The sequence below is a fragment of the Pristis pectinata genome, chromosome 12 (genome assembly GCF_009764475.1).
Source record: "Pristis pectinata isolate sPriPec2 chromosome 12, sPriPec2.1.pri, whole genome shotgun sequence".
NCBI lineage: Eukaryota > Metazoa > Chordata > Chondrichthyes > Rhinopristiformes > Pristidae > Pristis > Pristis pectinata.
Window position 1 is genome coordinate 34,661,373 of NC_067416.1, and position 14,543 is coordinate 34,675,915.

The window sequence follows — 14,543 nt, forward strand, 5'->3', positions numbered from 1 at the left end:
TGGCCTCTTGCTCTTGCCTCTTCACTGCTCCTTTGTCTTGTGTAATCTTGTGTGTGGTTGCCTTATACGAAGAGATGGACTATGACCTCATGATCTACCTTGTTGTGACCTTGCACCTTATTGCACTGCACTTTCTCTGTAGCTGTGACACTTTACTCTGTACTGTTATTGTTTTTACCTGTACTACATCAATGCACTCTGTACTAACCCAATGTAACTGCGCTGTGTAATGAATTAACTTGTACGACCGGTATGCAAGACAAGTTTTTCCCTGTACCTCGGTGCAAGTGACAATATACCAATACCAATACGTCCCCTTCCTTTGTTTTTTGTCAGTTGACATCCGGCCTTTTCAATTGTCTTGTTTGTTTGAAGTGGGGGTCAGGGTGGATCGGATCATACTATCTGGGATGGAAACATGGACACTGATAATAAGGACAGAATTTTGGTCAGGGAGTTCTCTGAACCTCTTTCAATCACCTGGTTCTTGGGCACATAACCAAAGACACTCCACTTGCGCACTAGTCGGCGCTCTTGCCTCTTCGCTGGGAACTGGTAGCGCTCCTCGGGGATTGGAATCGATCGCTTAAGCAAGGGGTTCCTCACCTGATTCCACATGATGACAGCAGGACCATAGCAGTCCCATTTTACTTCCCGAGAATTGTAACCATGCGTTAACGATTGGGTGTACACGTTTTGTTAAAAGTTACAACCAGCGAGTTATCTGAAGGGTTTTAAAGTTGAAAAGATGGACCAAGCCAGGGTTAAAAGTATAAATATTAACGCACCATGTCCGCATTGAAGGGTCGAACTCGCTGCATCGAGTCGGGGGGAGGGAGGGTCAAACTGCAGAAATTTGGATGGAAAGGGCAATCGGATACGCGTCAACCATTTACTAAATCATAAACATGTGACGCAATAGATTTTGATATTATCTTATATTTTATAGCGAGACAATAAAGCAGATTGAATGCCCTGATACGACTTTAACGTGTATTGTGGTTTCTTGTTTTTCTTCCAAAATACGCCACGTTAAACTGATTTAGTTTGGCCATTTTGACATTGGTTTAAAAGGTGTACCGGATTTTACCTGGTCAACTTTGCTTACAGAGTGATTTTCCCGTGTGTGTGATTTAATAAATAGCAAAATGTAAACCCCATTGTCCTGATGTGTAGCGCACAGAAGCTTAAGAATTGTATCGATGTCATTAACTAAACTGGTTCATGAACAAAGTCCAGCGAAGTTATTAGTTTGGACAATTCCAAATATCTATCCCTTCAATTGAACCCCGCGAAAACTAAAGCCACCGGTAGCTGGGACGCTTCCACCGTCCCGACAGACTCGACAGGAGCGTTTCTCTGCAGGCTGCGTGTAAAGCAACGTGCATTTGGCCACCAAAAAAACCATTGCAGCCATTTAACAGAAAAGGTGGAAGCGTTAATTCGATCGCAGGTAAGCGCAGAGGCTGTAGAGGAAGGTGCAAAAGTTGGCTTGCACGGCACTGCGGGGACCTGTAGGCGCCACGCTTGCTGTTTGCACTTCGCTTTGACGTAAGGCAGAGAGAGCGCGGAGTGGTAACGGGTCTGGGCTTCAGTCAAAGGATTTCCGGAGGACGATCGGCGCAACAAGCACTCCCCGGTCGGCTTCTCGGCGAAAGTTTTGTCTCAGCGTATCTCGTTTTTATCCTCTCTGTATTCGCGCCAATAAGAAGGGAGCGTTCGGACACGCCCCGGAGTTGGGCAGATTCCCTCAGCGCCCCGTCCCCTTCCCCTCCCCGTAAAGTTTGCCCAAAAGTCAGGGGAGACTTTGGGAAGTTGGGCGGCTCGCTCCCGGGATTACCATGGGCACGCTGCGGGATCTGCAGTACGCCTTGCAGGAGAAGATAGAGGAGCTGAGGCAGCGGGATGCCCTGATCGACGAGCTGGAACTGGAGCTGGATCAGAAGGACGACCTCATTCAGAGGTTGCAGAACGAGCTGGACAAGTACCGGTCTGTCATCAAACCCGCCAGCAAGCAAGCCCCGAACCAAGCCCCGAGCTGCCTGCAGGAACAGCACCGGACCAAACGGCAGGCCATCTCGGCCGAGCCCACCGCGTTCGACATCCAGGACCTCAGCCACGTTACTCTGCCCTCCCACCAGAAAACTCCACAGTAAGCAAACAAAAAAAAAATACCTTTCTGGTCGCACCCCTTCTGTCACGGGGCAGCTGCTGTCCGGTCACTCCAGGGTTAATGTACCTCTCTCAGCAGACAGTAATGTTTGTATAATCGTTACTCTTGCCGCGTTAACCCAGAGCGCTGAGTATTGGTTTATTATTGTCACTCGTACCGAGGTACAGTGAAAAACTTGTCTTGCATACCGATCGATTCTCTCAGCGTGGAGGTAAGGCGGACACCGAGCCCAGGCGTATTCGAGTCCCTGCTCGTTTATTAAATCGTCGTTGGGTGAATCTTAAGAGTGAAATGTCAGGGCAGTGAAAGCAAAGGGATGCCAGGGACGGAACTAGGCAAGGGAAATTGCACAGCACACAGTAACGATGGTGGAAGGTGTGGGTGCATGTTTGGATATACGGGTACATCTCGCCGTGAGTGAGAGGTGATGAGAGCTCTCAGCAGTTGGAACAAGTGAGTGCGACGATTCAGTGAGAGTGACCGAAGAGCTGGGAATGACTAGGTGCTAATGGGCGAATGGGAGTGGGCTAGTAATCCCGTGTGAGTAACCAGGAGTAAGGAAGTGTGAGAGAGGGTGAGGATCGTCCAGTGTGAGTGTGAGGATTCACTGTGACTGAGAGCAGGGATCCACTATTAGAGCGTGGGTGGGATGATCCACTGTAAGAGTACAGGTGGGTAATCTAGTGTGATGATCCACTGTAAGAATGTGGGTGGGTGATCCAGTGTGACAATCCACTGTGAGTGAAAGTGTAGGGTAATACAGGGTGAAGATCCACTTTAAGAATGTGGGTGTAATCCAGTGTGAGAATCCACTATAAGAGTGTTGGTGGGTAATCCAGTGCCTGGATCCATTTAAGAATGTGGGTAGTCCATTGTGAATGTGAGAGTGGTAATCCGGTGTGAGTGAAGATCCACGAAGACTTTGGGTGATCCAGTGGGAGTGCATGCAGACCTACTGCAGGTGAGCAAGCAGATAATCTAGTGTGAATGTGAAGACCCATTGTAAATGAGTGATCAGATAATCCGGAGTGATAATGGAGATCTACTGAAAAAGAATGGATGATCCACTGTGAGTGTAAGGATCCATTCTGAGAGATCGGGTAACTGTGTGCGTGTGAGGATCCATTGTGAGTCACAGAGTGGGTGAAGATTCACTGGAAAAGAGCAGTTATTCCAGTGTGTGAGGATCTATTGAGAGAGAGTGAGTGATATGGCGTAACTGGGAGTAAGAGACTCTGTGACTGAGTGTGTTGAGTATTTTGATGTGAGTAACTTTTGAGTGAGAGTGATGTGTGTGAGTGAGTGAGTTAACAAGTGTGTGGCTGTGGTTGACAAGAAACCAAACACCACCAGCGAAGGTTTTGTTTTGGTAGCAGTTTTTCCTCCAGTGACAGTGAGCTAGTTCCTTCAATCCAAACCCCACTATGACATATTGCACGCAGCAACCTCCATTGACAGTGTCTGGAGTCCAAGTGACACAAATAGAAGGGAAATGGAACAGGCTGGCATTCACTCAAGACTGAGCAATTTATTAGTAGATTTGCTTTAGAAAGGTTTGGAAGGTTCTCTGCAGCCATCCCTAAGTAATGTCTGCACTGTACAGATATTGGCACGTCTGGGTAAAATGCTTGACAGCCACAATTGAATGTTTATTAGCAGAAGCGCCTGGTTTAGATTGGCTTTTTTGCTGGGGGTGATGGGCTGATGATTTGAAGTGAAAATTTAACAGGGTAACAAGTAAACAATCTTCTAAAAGAGATACAGTATAACCAAAAGATAAAAGCTATAATTGTGAAACAAACAATGGACTGCCCTGCTCGAGTCGCATTCTCTCCCATGAATGGCTGTGTGCTACAACCATTTCCACCTCTTCAACCTCTGCTACATTCTTTAGGTATCTGTGCATCACCCCTGCCATAATCCCTCAGTCTGCAAATCAGTGTGAGGAGCCAGAATTGGCTTCAGCTTGATGATAAACCCTGGAATCTGCCCTCCTCATTTTAATTCTTGTGGTCTTTTTGGTCAGCCTTTGGTTTGGTTGGGGCTTCATCCTCCAGAGCTCATCATTCATCTGTCTTGAGGAAGGTTAATTCTCACCAGTACCAACCAGTTGCAGAGCCGAGGCATATTGACTGTTGACCTTCAGCTTTCCTAAAGGGTTCTTATAGTTAAATTTCAACTAGTGATGGTTTTCTGTCATTTACTGGATGTAAGATGTTGCTAGCAAGGCTGGCATCTATTACCCACCTCTATTTGTCCTTGGTGAGGTGTTTTTCTGAACCACTGCAGTCAGTCTGATGAGGGTATTATTTGATAGGGAGTAGACCCAGCCAGAAATGAAGAACTGCCTTAATCAAATCAAATACCCCTACTATTACCACATTTTTGTATATAACTAATAAACCAAAGAAATGTGAATGACCCTGGGTCATTTCCAGCTGTGTCAAAGCAATCCATCTTAATCTCTGGAGATTCCAGTGCAGTCTTGGAGGCTTTTCAACCTTTGTCCCCAATACACTTTGTATAATTCTTGTTGTAGTGGAAAAAAATTGTTTCAGTTTGTACCTGTCAAGATAATTGCTTGCGACTAATGGGCTGGGATTGTTCCAAGTTGAGTTTGTGTGAGCTGGTGTGGCTTTCTCCAAATCTCCACAGGATGAACTAGATTTCTCTAGTGTCATTATTTAAAAAACAACAATTACCCTCCTTTGTAATGGATACAATTGATAAAATAATGTAAATATCAGAAAACAGAATCACTAACTTCAATGGTAATATTGTGAAATAGGATCACTGGGAAGTTTATAATTTGTGCTGATAAACAAAGAAATATATAACCTTCATTTATACTGCATTGGGAAGTATATTGTTGAATTATTGTGAGATGATTGCCCAATTAATCTTTGAGGGCACTACTGACTGAGTTTGGAATTTGGCATTTGGAACAGAACATAAGAACTCCCTCACTCTTCAAGTAGGTAGATCGGGCTTCTTTGGTTCTTCGTTAATAGAAGGCTATTCAGTAAATGGTGTGGAGTTGCAAAAAGTCAATCTGAAGTCAACCACTGCAGTAGGTCTTAACTGGAATGTTGATGCCTGCTGTGGAATTAATTAAAGGAGTCCTTCCCTTCTCCAGGTCACTGCTGGAGTGTCTTTGGCATTGCTCTTCTTCCATGTAGGTGATCCTTTACATTTTCATAGACCTTATCATAGACCTTATGGTTTCATAGACCATAGTTCCTTATCTTGCTGTCAATGTCCTGAGGTCTCCCCACCCTGGCTGCCCTCAAGCCACCCCCCTGAACCCTGATCATCTTCCACCCATCCATACTCTGATCACCTCCAAACCTCAGTCACCAGCCCAAACCTCCTGCCCCCACCACCAAATTGTCACAACCCTAAACTTCCCCCCACCCCCCCAACCCAACCACCAAGTTGTTTCCAAAGATGACCATGCTCTATCTCTGATTTGTTCCACTGCTTTATCCTGTCTTCAATTTTCCCACCATGGAGTCATCCCCCATTCTGTGATCCTTTCCCACACTCTCTCCCAGCCACTCAGTCACATTTTCCCCAGTTTGCTGCTCAATTTGCTTCCACAGTGACCTCTGTGATCTGGAATGAGATGAGATAATGAAGAAATCCAGGAATCACATAGTGTCACTGAAGCTGTCTGGAAGTGGGATGAGTATACATGGATTTTTGAACAATAATACAAAAGGTGGGAAGTGACTGATTCTCAAACCAAGTGCTTCATGAGTAACTCAACATCCCAATCGCTGGATATGGACTCTCCTGTGATTTATGGACTATATTTACATTGGGTGCTTTAGGCCACATTCCCCTCATGTGTAGCACAGACATAGTTGTGTGCTTTGGCCATACTAATGAAATGTAGAGGGGGAAATAAAGTATATAAAAGAAGAGGAAAAGTGCTGAGGAAAGGTCATTGTGTGACTTTGGTCACATTAGGCATTTTCTATCGTGTACAGTGTCTTGGGCTTTGTGTGCAATAGGACATCGAAGTTTGGTGATTGTGGACACAACAGCCCCTCTCTATCCCCCACTGCATGGCACCGGTTTAAAGTGCATTTTTAGGGAGGTCACTATTTCTAAGATGTGGTAATTTAGTATAATTAACCAAATCCCTAAACATGATTGATTTAAAATTATATAGGACTCTTGCTATGTTATCTAAAGCAACATATTGAACAACTCCACAGGGTTAACTCCCAACATTAATTTCTATCTATATAATTTCACAAATTTTGCAGTTCCACCTCAAAAGAAATCCAGGACATGTATCATGAACATGCCTGAAAGTTTTCTTTTACTAGACCTTTTGCAGGATTTGATTTCATCAAAACAGATTTCATCAAGAAATGCCACACCCTGGAAGCATCATTCAAGCCACTGAAATATTTATTAAATTTGCCTAATTTTATTTTGGCATCTGCAGTATCTTTGGTGGTTTCAGATAGATTTACAGCAGTGGGAGATGCCACTCTAAAATCTGACTCAACCAATTTCTCTTCAAATCCTATCGCTACCAGGCTCGCTTTAACATTAATACATCCCACCTGAAAAGGCTTTTGCAATACAAATCCTTTAATGTGATACTGTTGGTTGACATGTGGTCATGTGGCCCTTTGTTTCAAATTCTCTTATGATTTTTTGTTCTATCGTTTGACCTAATCAACCTTTGGCCTTTTTTCCCCACTTTATGCCCACAGCAACCACTGTGAAATCTTTGTCTTTCATTCTCAGACTTTCTTGCTTTGGTTTAATGGCCACTTTCTGATGTGAAGTGTTCACTTTGCATTCAGTGTATTGTGGAATTCGCAGTCGTTCTTTTGACTCTGGCCCCATTCTGCCTTGCTACTTGTTTAACATCAGCCAAAATTCTGCACATCTCAAATTTAATGCCTTGATTAATCATTGGTTCCTTCTGGACCATATGTTGCCCATGCACTTACTTTGGGCGATTGACCTATGGATTTGTTGGCACTGTAATATTCATTTTCGTTGTAGCCCTTGAATTATTACATGAGGGGAAAAGAAGCATATGAGTATTTGAGATATCAGGTACATCCTGTACTTCTGCTAACTGCTCGGTGGTGGAGATTGCATAATTGATCTCAGTTAATCACGAGGATTGAACTGCAACATTTTAATTGCCATGCTTGGCAAGTACTGTCTTGATATCACATCCTGATACCTTACTGATGCCCCTTTTCTCCCAATGACCCTCTTTTATAAGATATCCAGTCATATGAATTGAACTATATATCAGATTGCCTCATTGTCTCAGCGCTCTGTGGATTTTCTTTACTAAAATTCCGCCTTGCAGCATGGGATGTGTTTAAACACTTGAATAAATCTGGTATGAATTGTAGTATCTTTGAGTAAATGGATTATCACACAGAACAGAAGCTAATTTGGAATTATGCCCATAGATTAATTGGTGAGGACTATATTCTCCACATGTCTGAAGATGATTCATCATGTGAGCTGCCAGGGCAATTGACAGTGTACAATCCTGTCAATCAGCCAACAATTTTGTCTACCAGATAAATCACAGTATGGTTCCTTTCATAAAGACTCTTGCTTTTAGGGCTCTCATAAGAACTATATTGACATTCACTTAGATATCTGTGAACTTCTTTAGCAAATTCAAATCCATTACCTCTCAAAAACTTCGGTGGTGTGTCAAGTCCATCTTTATCTTTATTTTGTAATAGAATTTAGAATGCTCTTTACTATATATTAGTGTAGAAATACTAATCTTGTTAGTATTTTGTTGTTGAAGTTGTGTGCCATGAACACTTACAGCAGCATGTGGGGTATCCTTCTGTAGCTCTTATCGATTGAACAATTTTCACTAATATATTGCCCTCATGTTACTTTCATCAAATGCAGTTTCATCTTTTATTAGTACTTTTAAACAGTCTGTAACTTTAAGACATTGCTTTCTTTTGTTCATCCTCATCATCTGAAACCATACCTTGCATCCAGTTTTATTAATGGGATATTGTAACATCCTTGTCTAAATGAACTCAAAAACAACAAACTTCCCCAAAAATTGCCTTATTGTGATTAATGCCAAGTTTTATTGTTGCTTTTTTAAATGGAAGATTTACCCAAAAGGATAGGTATCTCCCTAAAAACTCTATCTGGACTTTTAAAATAGCTTATTCCCATTATCTTTGAGGGACCCCAACATATTGCCAACTCCAGTCCCATAACATGTCGAAGGTAACAAGGTAACATTTAACTAATCAACATTGCTTATACTTGAAGTGTGTGGACTATTTAATACTGCATACTGAAAGGAAGCTGTACCTAAATATCTCTGGTTTATACCCATGACCAGAATAATCTGATGCCTTTTCATTATTTACACCCTCTGCATCAGAATCACCATCTTCCTGCATCATTTCAAAGACTTTGCATTTTTTATTCCCTGGCACTAATCTCAAGATGATGCTTAGGGCTACGTCTAAAACATAGAACAATACAGCACAACACAGGCCCTTTGGCCCACCATGCTGTGCCGACTCTCAAACCACTCCCAAGACCATCTAACCCCTTCCTCCCACATATCCCTCTACCTTAAAGTCCTCCATATGCTTATCTAACAATCTCTTGAACTTGACCAACGTATCAGCCTCTACCACCAGCCCAGGCAGCGCATTCCATGTACCAACCACTCTCTGGGTGAAAAACCTCCCTCTGACGTCTCCCTTGAACTTCCCCCCCCATTACCTTAAAGCCACGCCCTCTTGTATTGAGCATTGGTGCCCTGGGAAAGAGGCGCTGGCTGTCCACTCTATCTATTCCTCTTAATATCTTGTATACCTCTATGATGTCTCCTCCTCTCCAATGAGTAAAGCCCTAGCTCCTTTAGTCTCTTCTCATAATTCATACTCTCTAATCCAGGCGCATCCTGGTAAATCTCCTCTGCACCCTCTCCAACGCCTCCACATTCTTCCTATAATGAGGCGACCAGAACTGGACACAGTACTCTAAGTGTGGTCTAACCAGAGTTTTGTAAAGCTGCATCATTACTTCGCAGCTCTTAAACTCAATCCCATGATTTATGAAAGCTAACACCCCATAAGCTTTCTTAACTACCCTATCCACCTGTGTGGCAACTTTCAATGATCTGTGGATATAAACCCCCAGATCCCTCTGCTCCTCTACACTGCCCAGAATCCTGCCATTTACCTTGTATTCCACCTTGGAGTTTGTCCTTCCAAAGTGTACCACTCACACTTCTCTGGATTGAACTCCATCTGCCACTTGTCAGCCCAGCTCTGCATTCTATCAATATCCTTCTGTAAGCTTCGACAGCCCTCCACACTATCCACAACACCACCGATCTTTGTGTCATCTGCAAACTTGCTAACCCACACTTCCACCACCTCATCCAAGTCATTAATAAATATCACAAAAAGTAGAGGTCCCAGAACCAATCCTTTTGGGACACCACTAGTCACAGCCCTCCAATCCGAATGCACTCCCTCCACCACAACCCTCTGCCTTCTACAGGCAAGCCAATTCTGAATCCACATGGCCAAGCCTCCCTGGATCCCTTGGCCTCTGACCTTCTGAAGAAGCCTACCGTGCGGAACCTTGTCAAACGCCTTACTAAAATCCATGTAGGCCACATTTACTGCACTTCCCTAATCAATTTTCCTGGTCACCTCCTCAAAGAACCCTATCAGGCTTGTGAGGCAAGAGCTTCCCTTCACAAATCCATGCTGGCTGTCCCTAATCAGTCCATGATTCTCTAAATGATCATAGATCCTATCTCTTAGAGTTCTTTCTAGCAGGTTACCCACCACTGACGTAAGGCTCACTGGTCTGTAATTCCCTGGACTATCCCTACTACCTTTTTTGAATAAGGGGACAACATTCGCCACCCTCCAATCCTCCGGTACTATCCCCGTGGACAGCCAGGACTCAAAGATCCTAGCCAACAGTTCAGCAATCTCCTCCCTAGCCTCACGAAGCAGCCTGGGGAATATCCCGTCAGGCCCCGAGGACTTATCTGTCCTAGACATCCCCTGATACTTCCTGTAGCTTACTTGGAATTCATTTACTCATTATTCCTGACACAATTTTTTCCTTCTGTTGGATGCAACTAGATTTACTGTATTTGCTTTTGTCACCATTCTGTCTGGTCATTGGTCTTTTGAACACTGCAAAAGCTGGTGACCATTGAATTTCCTATTCTTTGCCTAGCAGCGGAAGTCCTCATTTTGTTGAAAAAAAGCTGAAGTGAATTACTATTTTCCTTGGATTTTCTTTTAAGACAGCAAACATTTGATCCAATAGATTTTTGTTTTTTTGAGATATGGACCACACTTCACACCAGGTTCATATGATGCAGCATAGTACATTCCAGTAATTTGAGTAATACTTCTGATCCAGGGGTTCCTAATTTCAACCTTTGTTAAAGCCCATGGTATACTCTTCTGTTGAATAATGTTTTTCCCAGGGTTGGTGAATCAAGAACGAGAGGGCAAAGGTTTAAGGGGAAAGGAACCAGAGGGGCAGCTTTTTCATGCAGAGGGTGGTACGTATATGGAACGAGCTGGCAGAGGAAGTGGTTGAGGCAGGTATGATAACAGCATTTAAAAGGCATTTGGACAGGTACATTGATGGGAAAGGTTTAGAGGGATATGGGCAAATGGGACTAGCTTAGATGGGCATCTTGGTTGGCATGGACAGGTTGGGCCGAAGGGCCTGCTTCCCTGCTGTATGACTCGATGACAAATCTAAAATCTTTCAAATTCACACTAGGTTCCAGAAGCATATGGTAGGATATCCTTTTGTTTAGATTTTGTTTGAAGGTCAAGGTAGTAATTTATCCAAAAAAAATCTGCTTTGATCTCAGAAAATGCTGAATTCTAAATTAACTTTGTTCAAGAAGCAACAGCACCAAGGCAATGTTTATTTTATTTTCACCGTGGTAAAGCAATATTTCACCTCCATGTAACAGTCATCTTCCATTGTTTTTAACTTTGAGGACATTGGAAAGAAATTATATCCTGCGGATCTAAACTTGGTTTCTTTCATTTTCTGCAATCACCAATGGCTTTTCAAGTTTTGTGTTCCAAAAATACACCATGTTGCAGCTTCCAGCTTACGCCTTTGGGCAATCATTCGCTACTCCTGTGTTCAACACAGATAACCAATGGTGATGAACTGAAAACCTGAGACAAGTCATTAGCTACATATATGCTGTTACTCATAAAGATGTGCATTTCAAAATGATGCCAAGAAAAGCTCTGCAGTCGGCAAACTGTAATCAAATGTAATTAACAGCAATTCCCAGTTTTTTTAAATTGGGTGGAGTGGTGGACTTGGTAAATTTAGAAGAGGGTGGGTGTAACTGTAACAACTGTTCAGTGTTTATAGTTAGAGTGTAAAAAAAGAAGGGAAGTCAGATAAACAAAGCTCTCTGAACTGAAACACGGTAAAACAAAAGTTTGGGAACCTCCATACCAATTAATATAATTTACCAGAGTTTGTGTTGGATCCCTCCGTGCTCTGAGATGTTGAAAAGGTTTCATGCAGGCTTCCCAGTACACCTGAAATTTTCACGTGCTTTCCCATCAGCATTCTCCTGTCCTCTATCCCATCAAAGACTTCATTTAAGTTCTCTGTAATGGAACCAATGTATGAGCTCACCTTCTGCTGAGGAGGCATGTAACTTTGTGGCCTTTGCCCTTGCTGCCGGCCTCTCATGCCTGGTGTCTCAGCACATGGACATCCCACCTCTATGCTATTCTGTATATATGCAATGTCAGTATTTCAGCTCGCATTTGTAAGCATAATATTGAATGGCAGTGTATTTTCATCATACCGGCCAGTTTGTGATCTGTATCCGAAATGAGAAAGGAACATGTATGAAACAGTGAATGACCAGGTAAGAGGTGCCTGATTGTACTCTCTGAAGGTTAGAAGTCAGAAGGAATTGGGTAGGTGGTGGCAGGAGGTGTCTTTGACAGATTTAGCCCTACAGTGACCACAGACTCAGCAATGGCAGTCCTAATAATGTCCATCACCCTTCTGCCATCAGAGATAGAAGCAGGGGCACACCTATCTCTTCCATTTAGTTCCCATTTTGTGTTAATGAGTGTCGTGGAACCTGGGTGCTGGGGCTGGCATGGTTATATTACTGCCATTGTGTGTTAGCTGCGAGACTATTAGTATTGTGTGAGGATATGGTAGAGCAGAAGAATGTTGGGTGTGATTCATGACAGAGATTATGAGTGACCATAGTGTACCATTTGAGCTGTATGTGAGGCCAGTACTGCAGTGGTAGGACAGGGCATTTGAATATACATTCGCTGACCTTTAGCATGGATATGAAATCACTGATCATTGTGTAACACTGCGCTTAAGTCATCTGGGATGACCCCTGGCATTGACTTCTCCAGCTATCTGACCTTACTGCCTTCGGGGCATGTGACCGGCCTTCAGGCCTTCCCCTCTGTAGAGATAAAGAACATTACTTCTGTGTTACACCATGGCCTACCATGAAGTGTCCTATAACCTTGGAGCATGCTCCCTCTCTAAGGTTAAATGCTTCCCAAGTCATATTGCTTGTCAAACAACTCTCAGAACCTTTTGCAGCCACAATGTGTGTCAGCTTTATGAGATGCAGGCTAGCTTTAACAAGATCTAGCCACTCATGCCATTGGTTCTTTGTGGATGTGTCCAGCTGTTGAACAGTGCGACTAGCATTGACTGGATATCAAAATTATTGAAATATATAGGCAACATGATGTTCACACACTGCCAGGCATTGCAATCAATAGATGTGGGTTAATCACCCGTCATAATCTCTGGGGCCAATTTTGTGGCTGTTGAGTTTATCCACTCGTGTGTTTACACAGCAATGTGGAATTACTAGGTCTTAACCTCACAGGCTGTGCATTATCTGATGTGTCATTGAGAAAGGCTTCTAGAAATACTGCAGATAATTTGTCAGGAGATGTTTTTCACAAGAGGAAGCGATGCATTTCAAAAATGTAAATGTTAGTACCTGAAATGTTTGTTTGAATATCATTAAGGGCAGATATAGTGAACGCTTTTCAACAATTCATGGAATGATTTTTGGTATCTTAGCAACCATAGCTGATCACGTACATTGCTTCATCGTTTCACTGCATATAGTTCACAGTGAGGCACCTTCAACCAGCAGCACGAGTTGATACCCAACTTTAGAAACGGGTGTCATGAGCTAACTTTTATAACAGCAGGATCTTGGACTGTCAAGCACAGAAACTGGCAAATTCTAGTAATAAGGCTCATGCTAACCCTATCAATATAACCATTTATTTCTCTTTCATGTATTTATCTTGTAGGAAGCTCTGCATTCTTATTAAGCTGATGAAATTATCTCCTCATTTATTTATTTACAACTCGATTTACAAATAAAATGATTTAAAACAATTGTAAGCAGCATTAGTTTTATCCATGATGTTTCTTGATATAGGAATATTCTCTGTGTTTGATTTCTTAAACCTAAATTGGTCCAGCAACTTATTATTACACAAATAATACAAGAGATTTTAATTTTTCTGCTTATTAACAACTAGATAAGAAGCCCTACCCACTAGCTAGCAAAGGGTTAATAAGCTTGTTTGGAAAGTACTTTTGTTTTCCTGCACTAGACTGAAACTGCTGTGGTTCATACCCTTTTAAGGAAATTTGGCACTGGTGTGCAATCAGAAATATGCTGATATAAAATTCAACTGAAACAGCAAAACCAATAAAAGAAATATCCAGATGGTACAGTTCAACAAGAAAGTCCCTGAACTAGGTGATTTAACAAGGTTTGTAAAGTTTGGGAACATATTTATAAACTCTGCCAGAGTTTGGTGCCTATCTCTGCTTCAGTGGACTAAAAGATGTTAAATTTGAAAAAAAGATTGTATGAATATGAAGGCATAAACATTGACTACTAATATGTTATAATCCATGGGGGCTATTGGAATTTACTACCAAGGATTAAGTTCTATTGTGGTTTGCAATGCTAGGATTCAAACCTGTCAACTCAGTCCAAGGAACTAAAAGGAAAAGAAGATTGTAGATAACTGATGTGAATATAGGAAAAAGGGATCCCACTACTGGCCTTCAGAGTACTTCTATTACTAGAAGCCATCTTATGCTGCACACGCATACATTGGTACCAGATGTTGTAAATACATTATCTTGCAAGCACGAATTTACTCAAGCTCCAACAGGAGTTCATTAGAGATACTGCACCCAGAGGGCTGTTTTCAACTCTGGTGGACCCCAACCTAATGGGGAAAGAAGATGTGCAGCTGTGCACTTAAATCAATAAGGTAGT

The 14,543-nt window shown here is 42.5% G+C and overlaps 1 protein-coding gene across 1 annotated transcript in view; it reads left to right on the forward strand.

Annotated features, from left to right (window-relative positions):
• The first annotated feature begins 1,632 nt into the window (after window positions 1-1,632).
• prkg1b (protein kinase cGMP-dependent 1b) overlaps window positions 1,633-14,543 on the forward strand; it is a 556,354-nt gene continuing 543,443 nt past the window's right edge. The window contains exon 1 of the mRNA XM_052027531.1: window positions 1,633-2,152. Coding sequence (XP_051883491.1) covers window positions 1,842-2,152 — 311 coding nt within the window. The 5' untranslated portion in view covers window positions 1,633-1,841. The remainder of the gene's footprint in view (window positions 2,153-14,543) is intronic.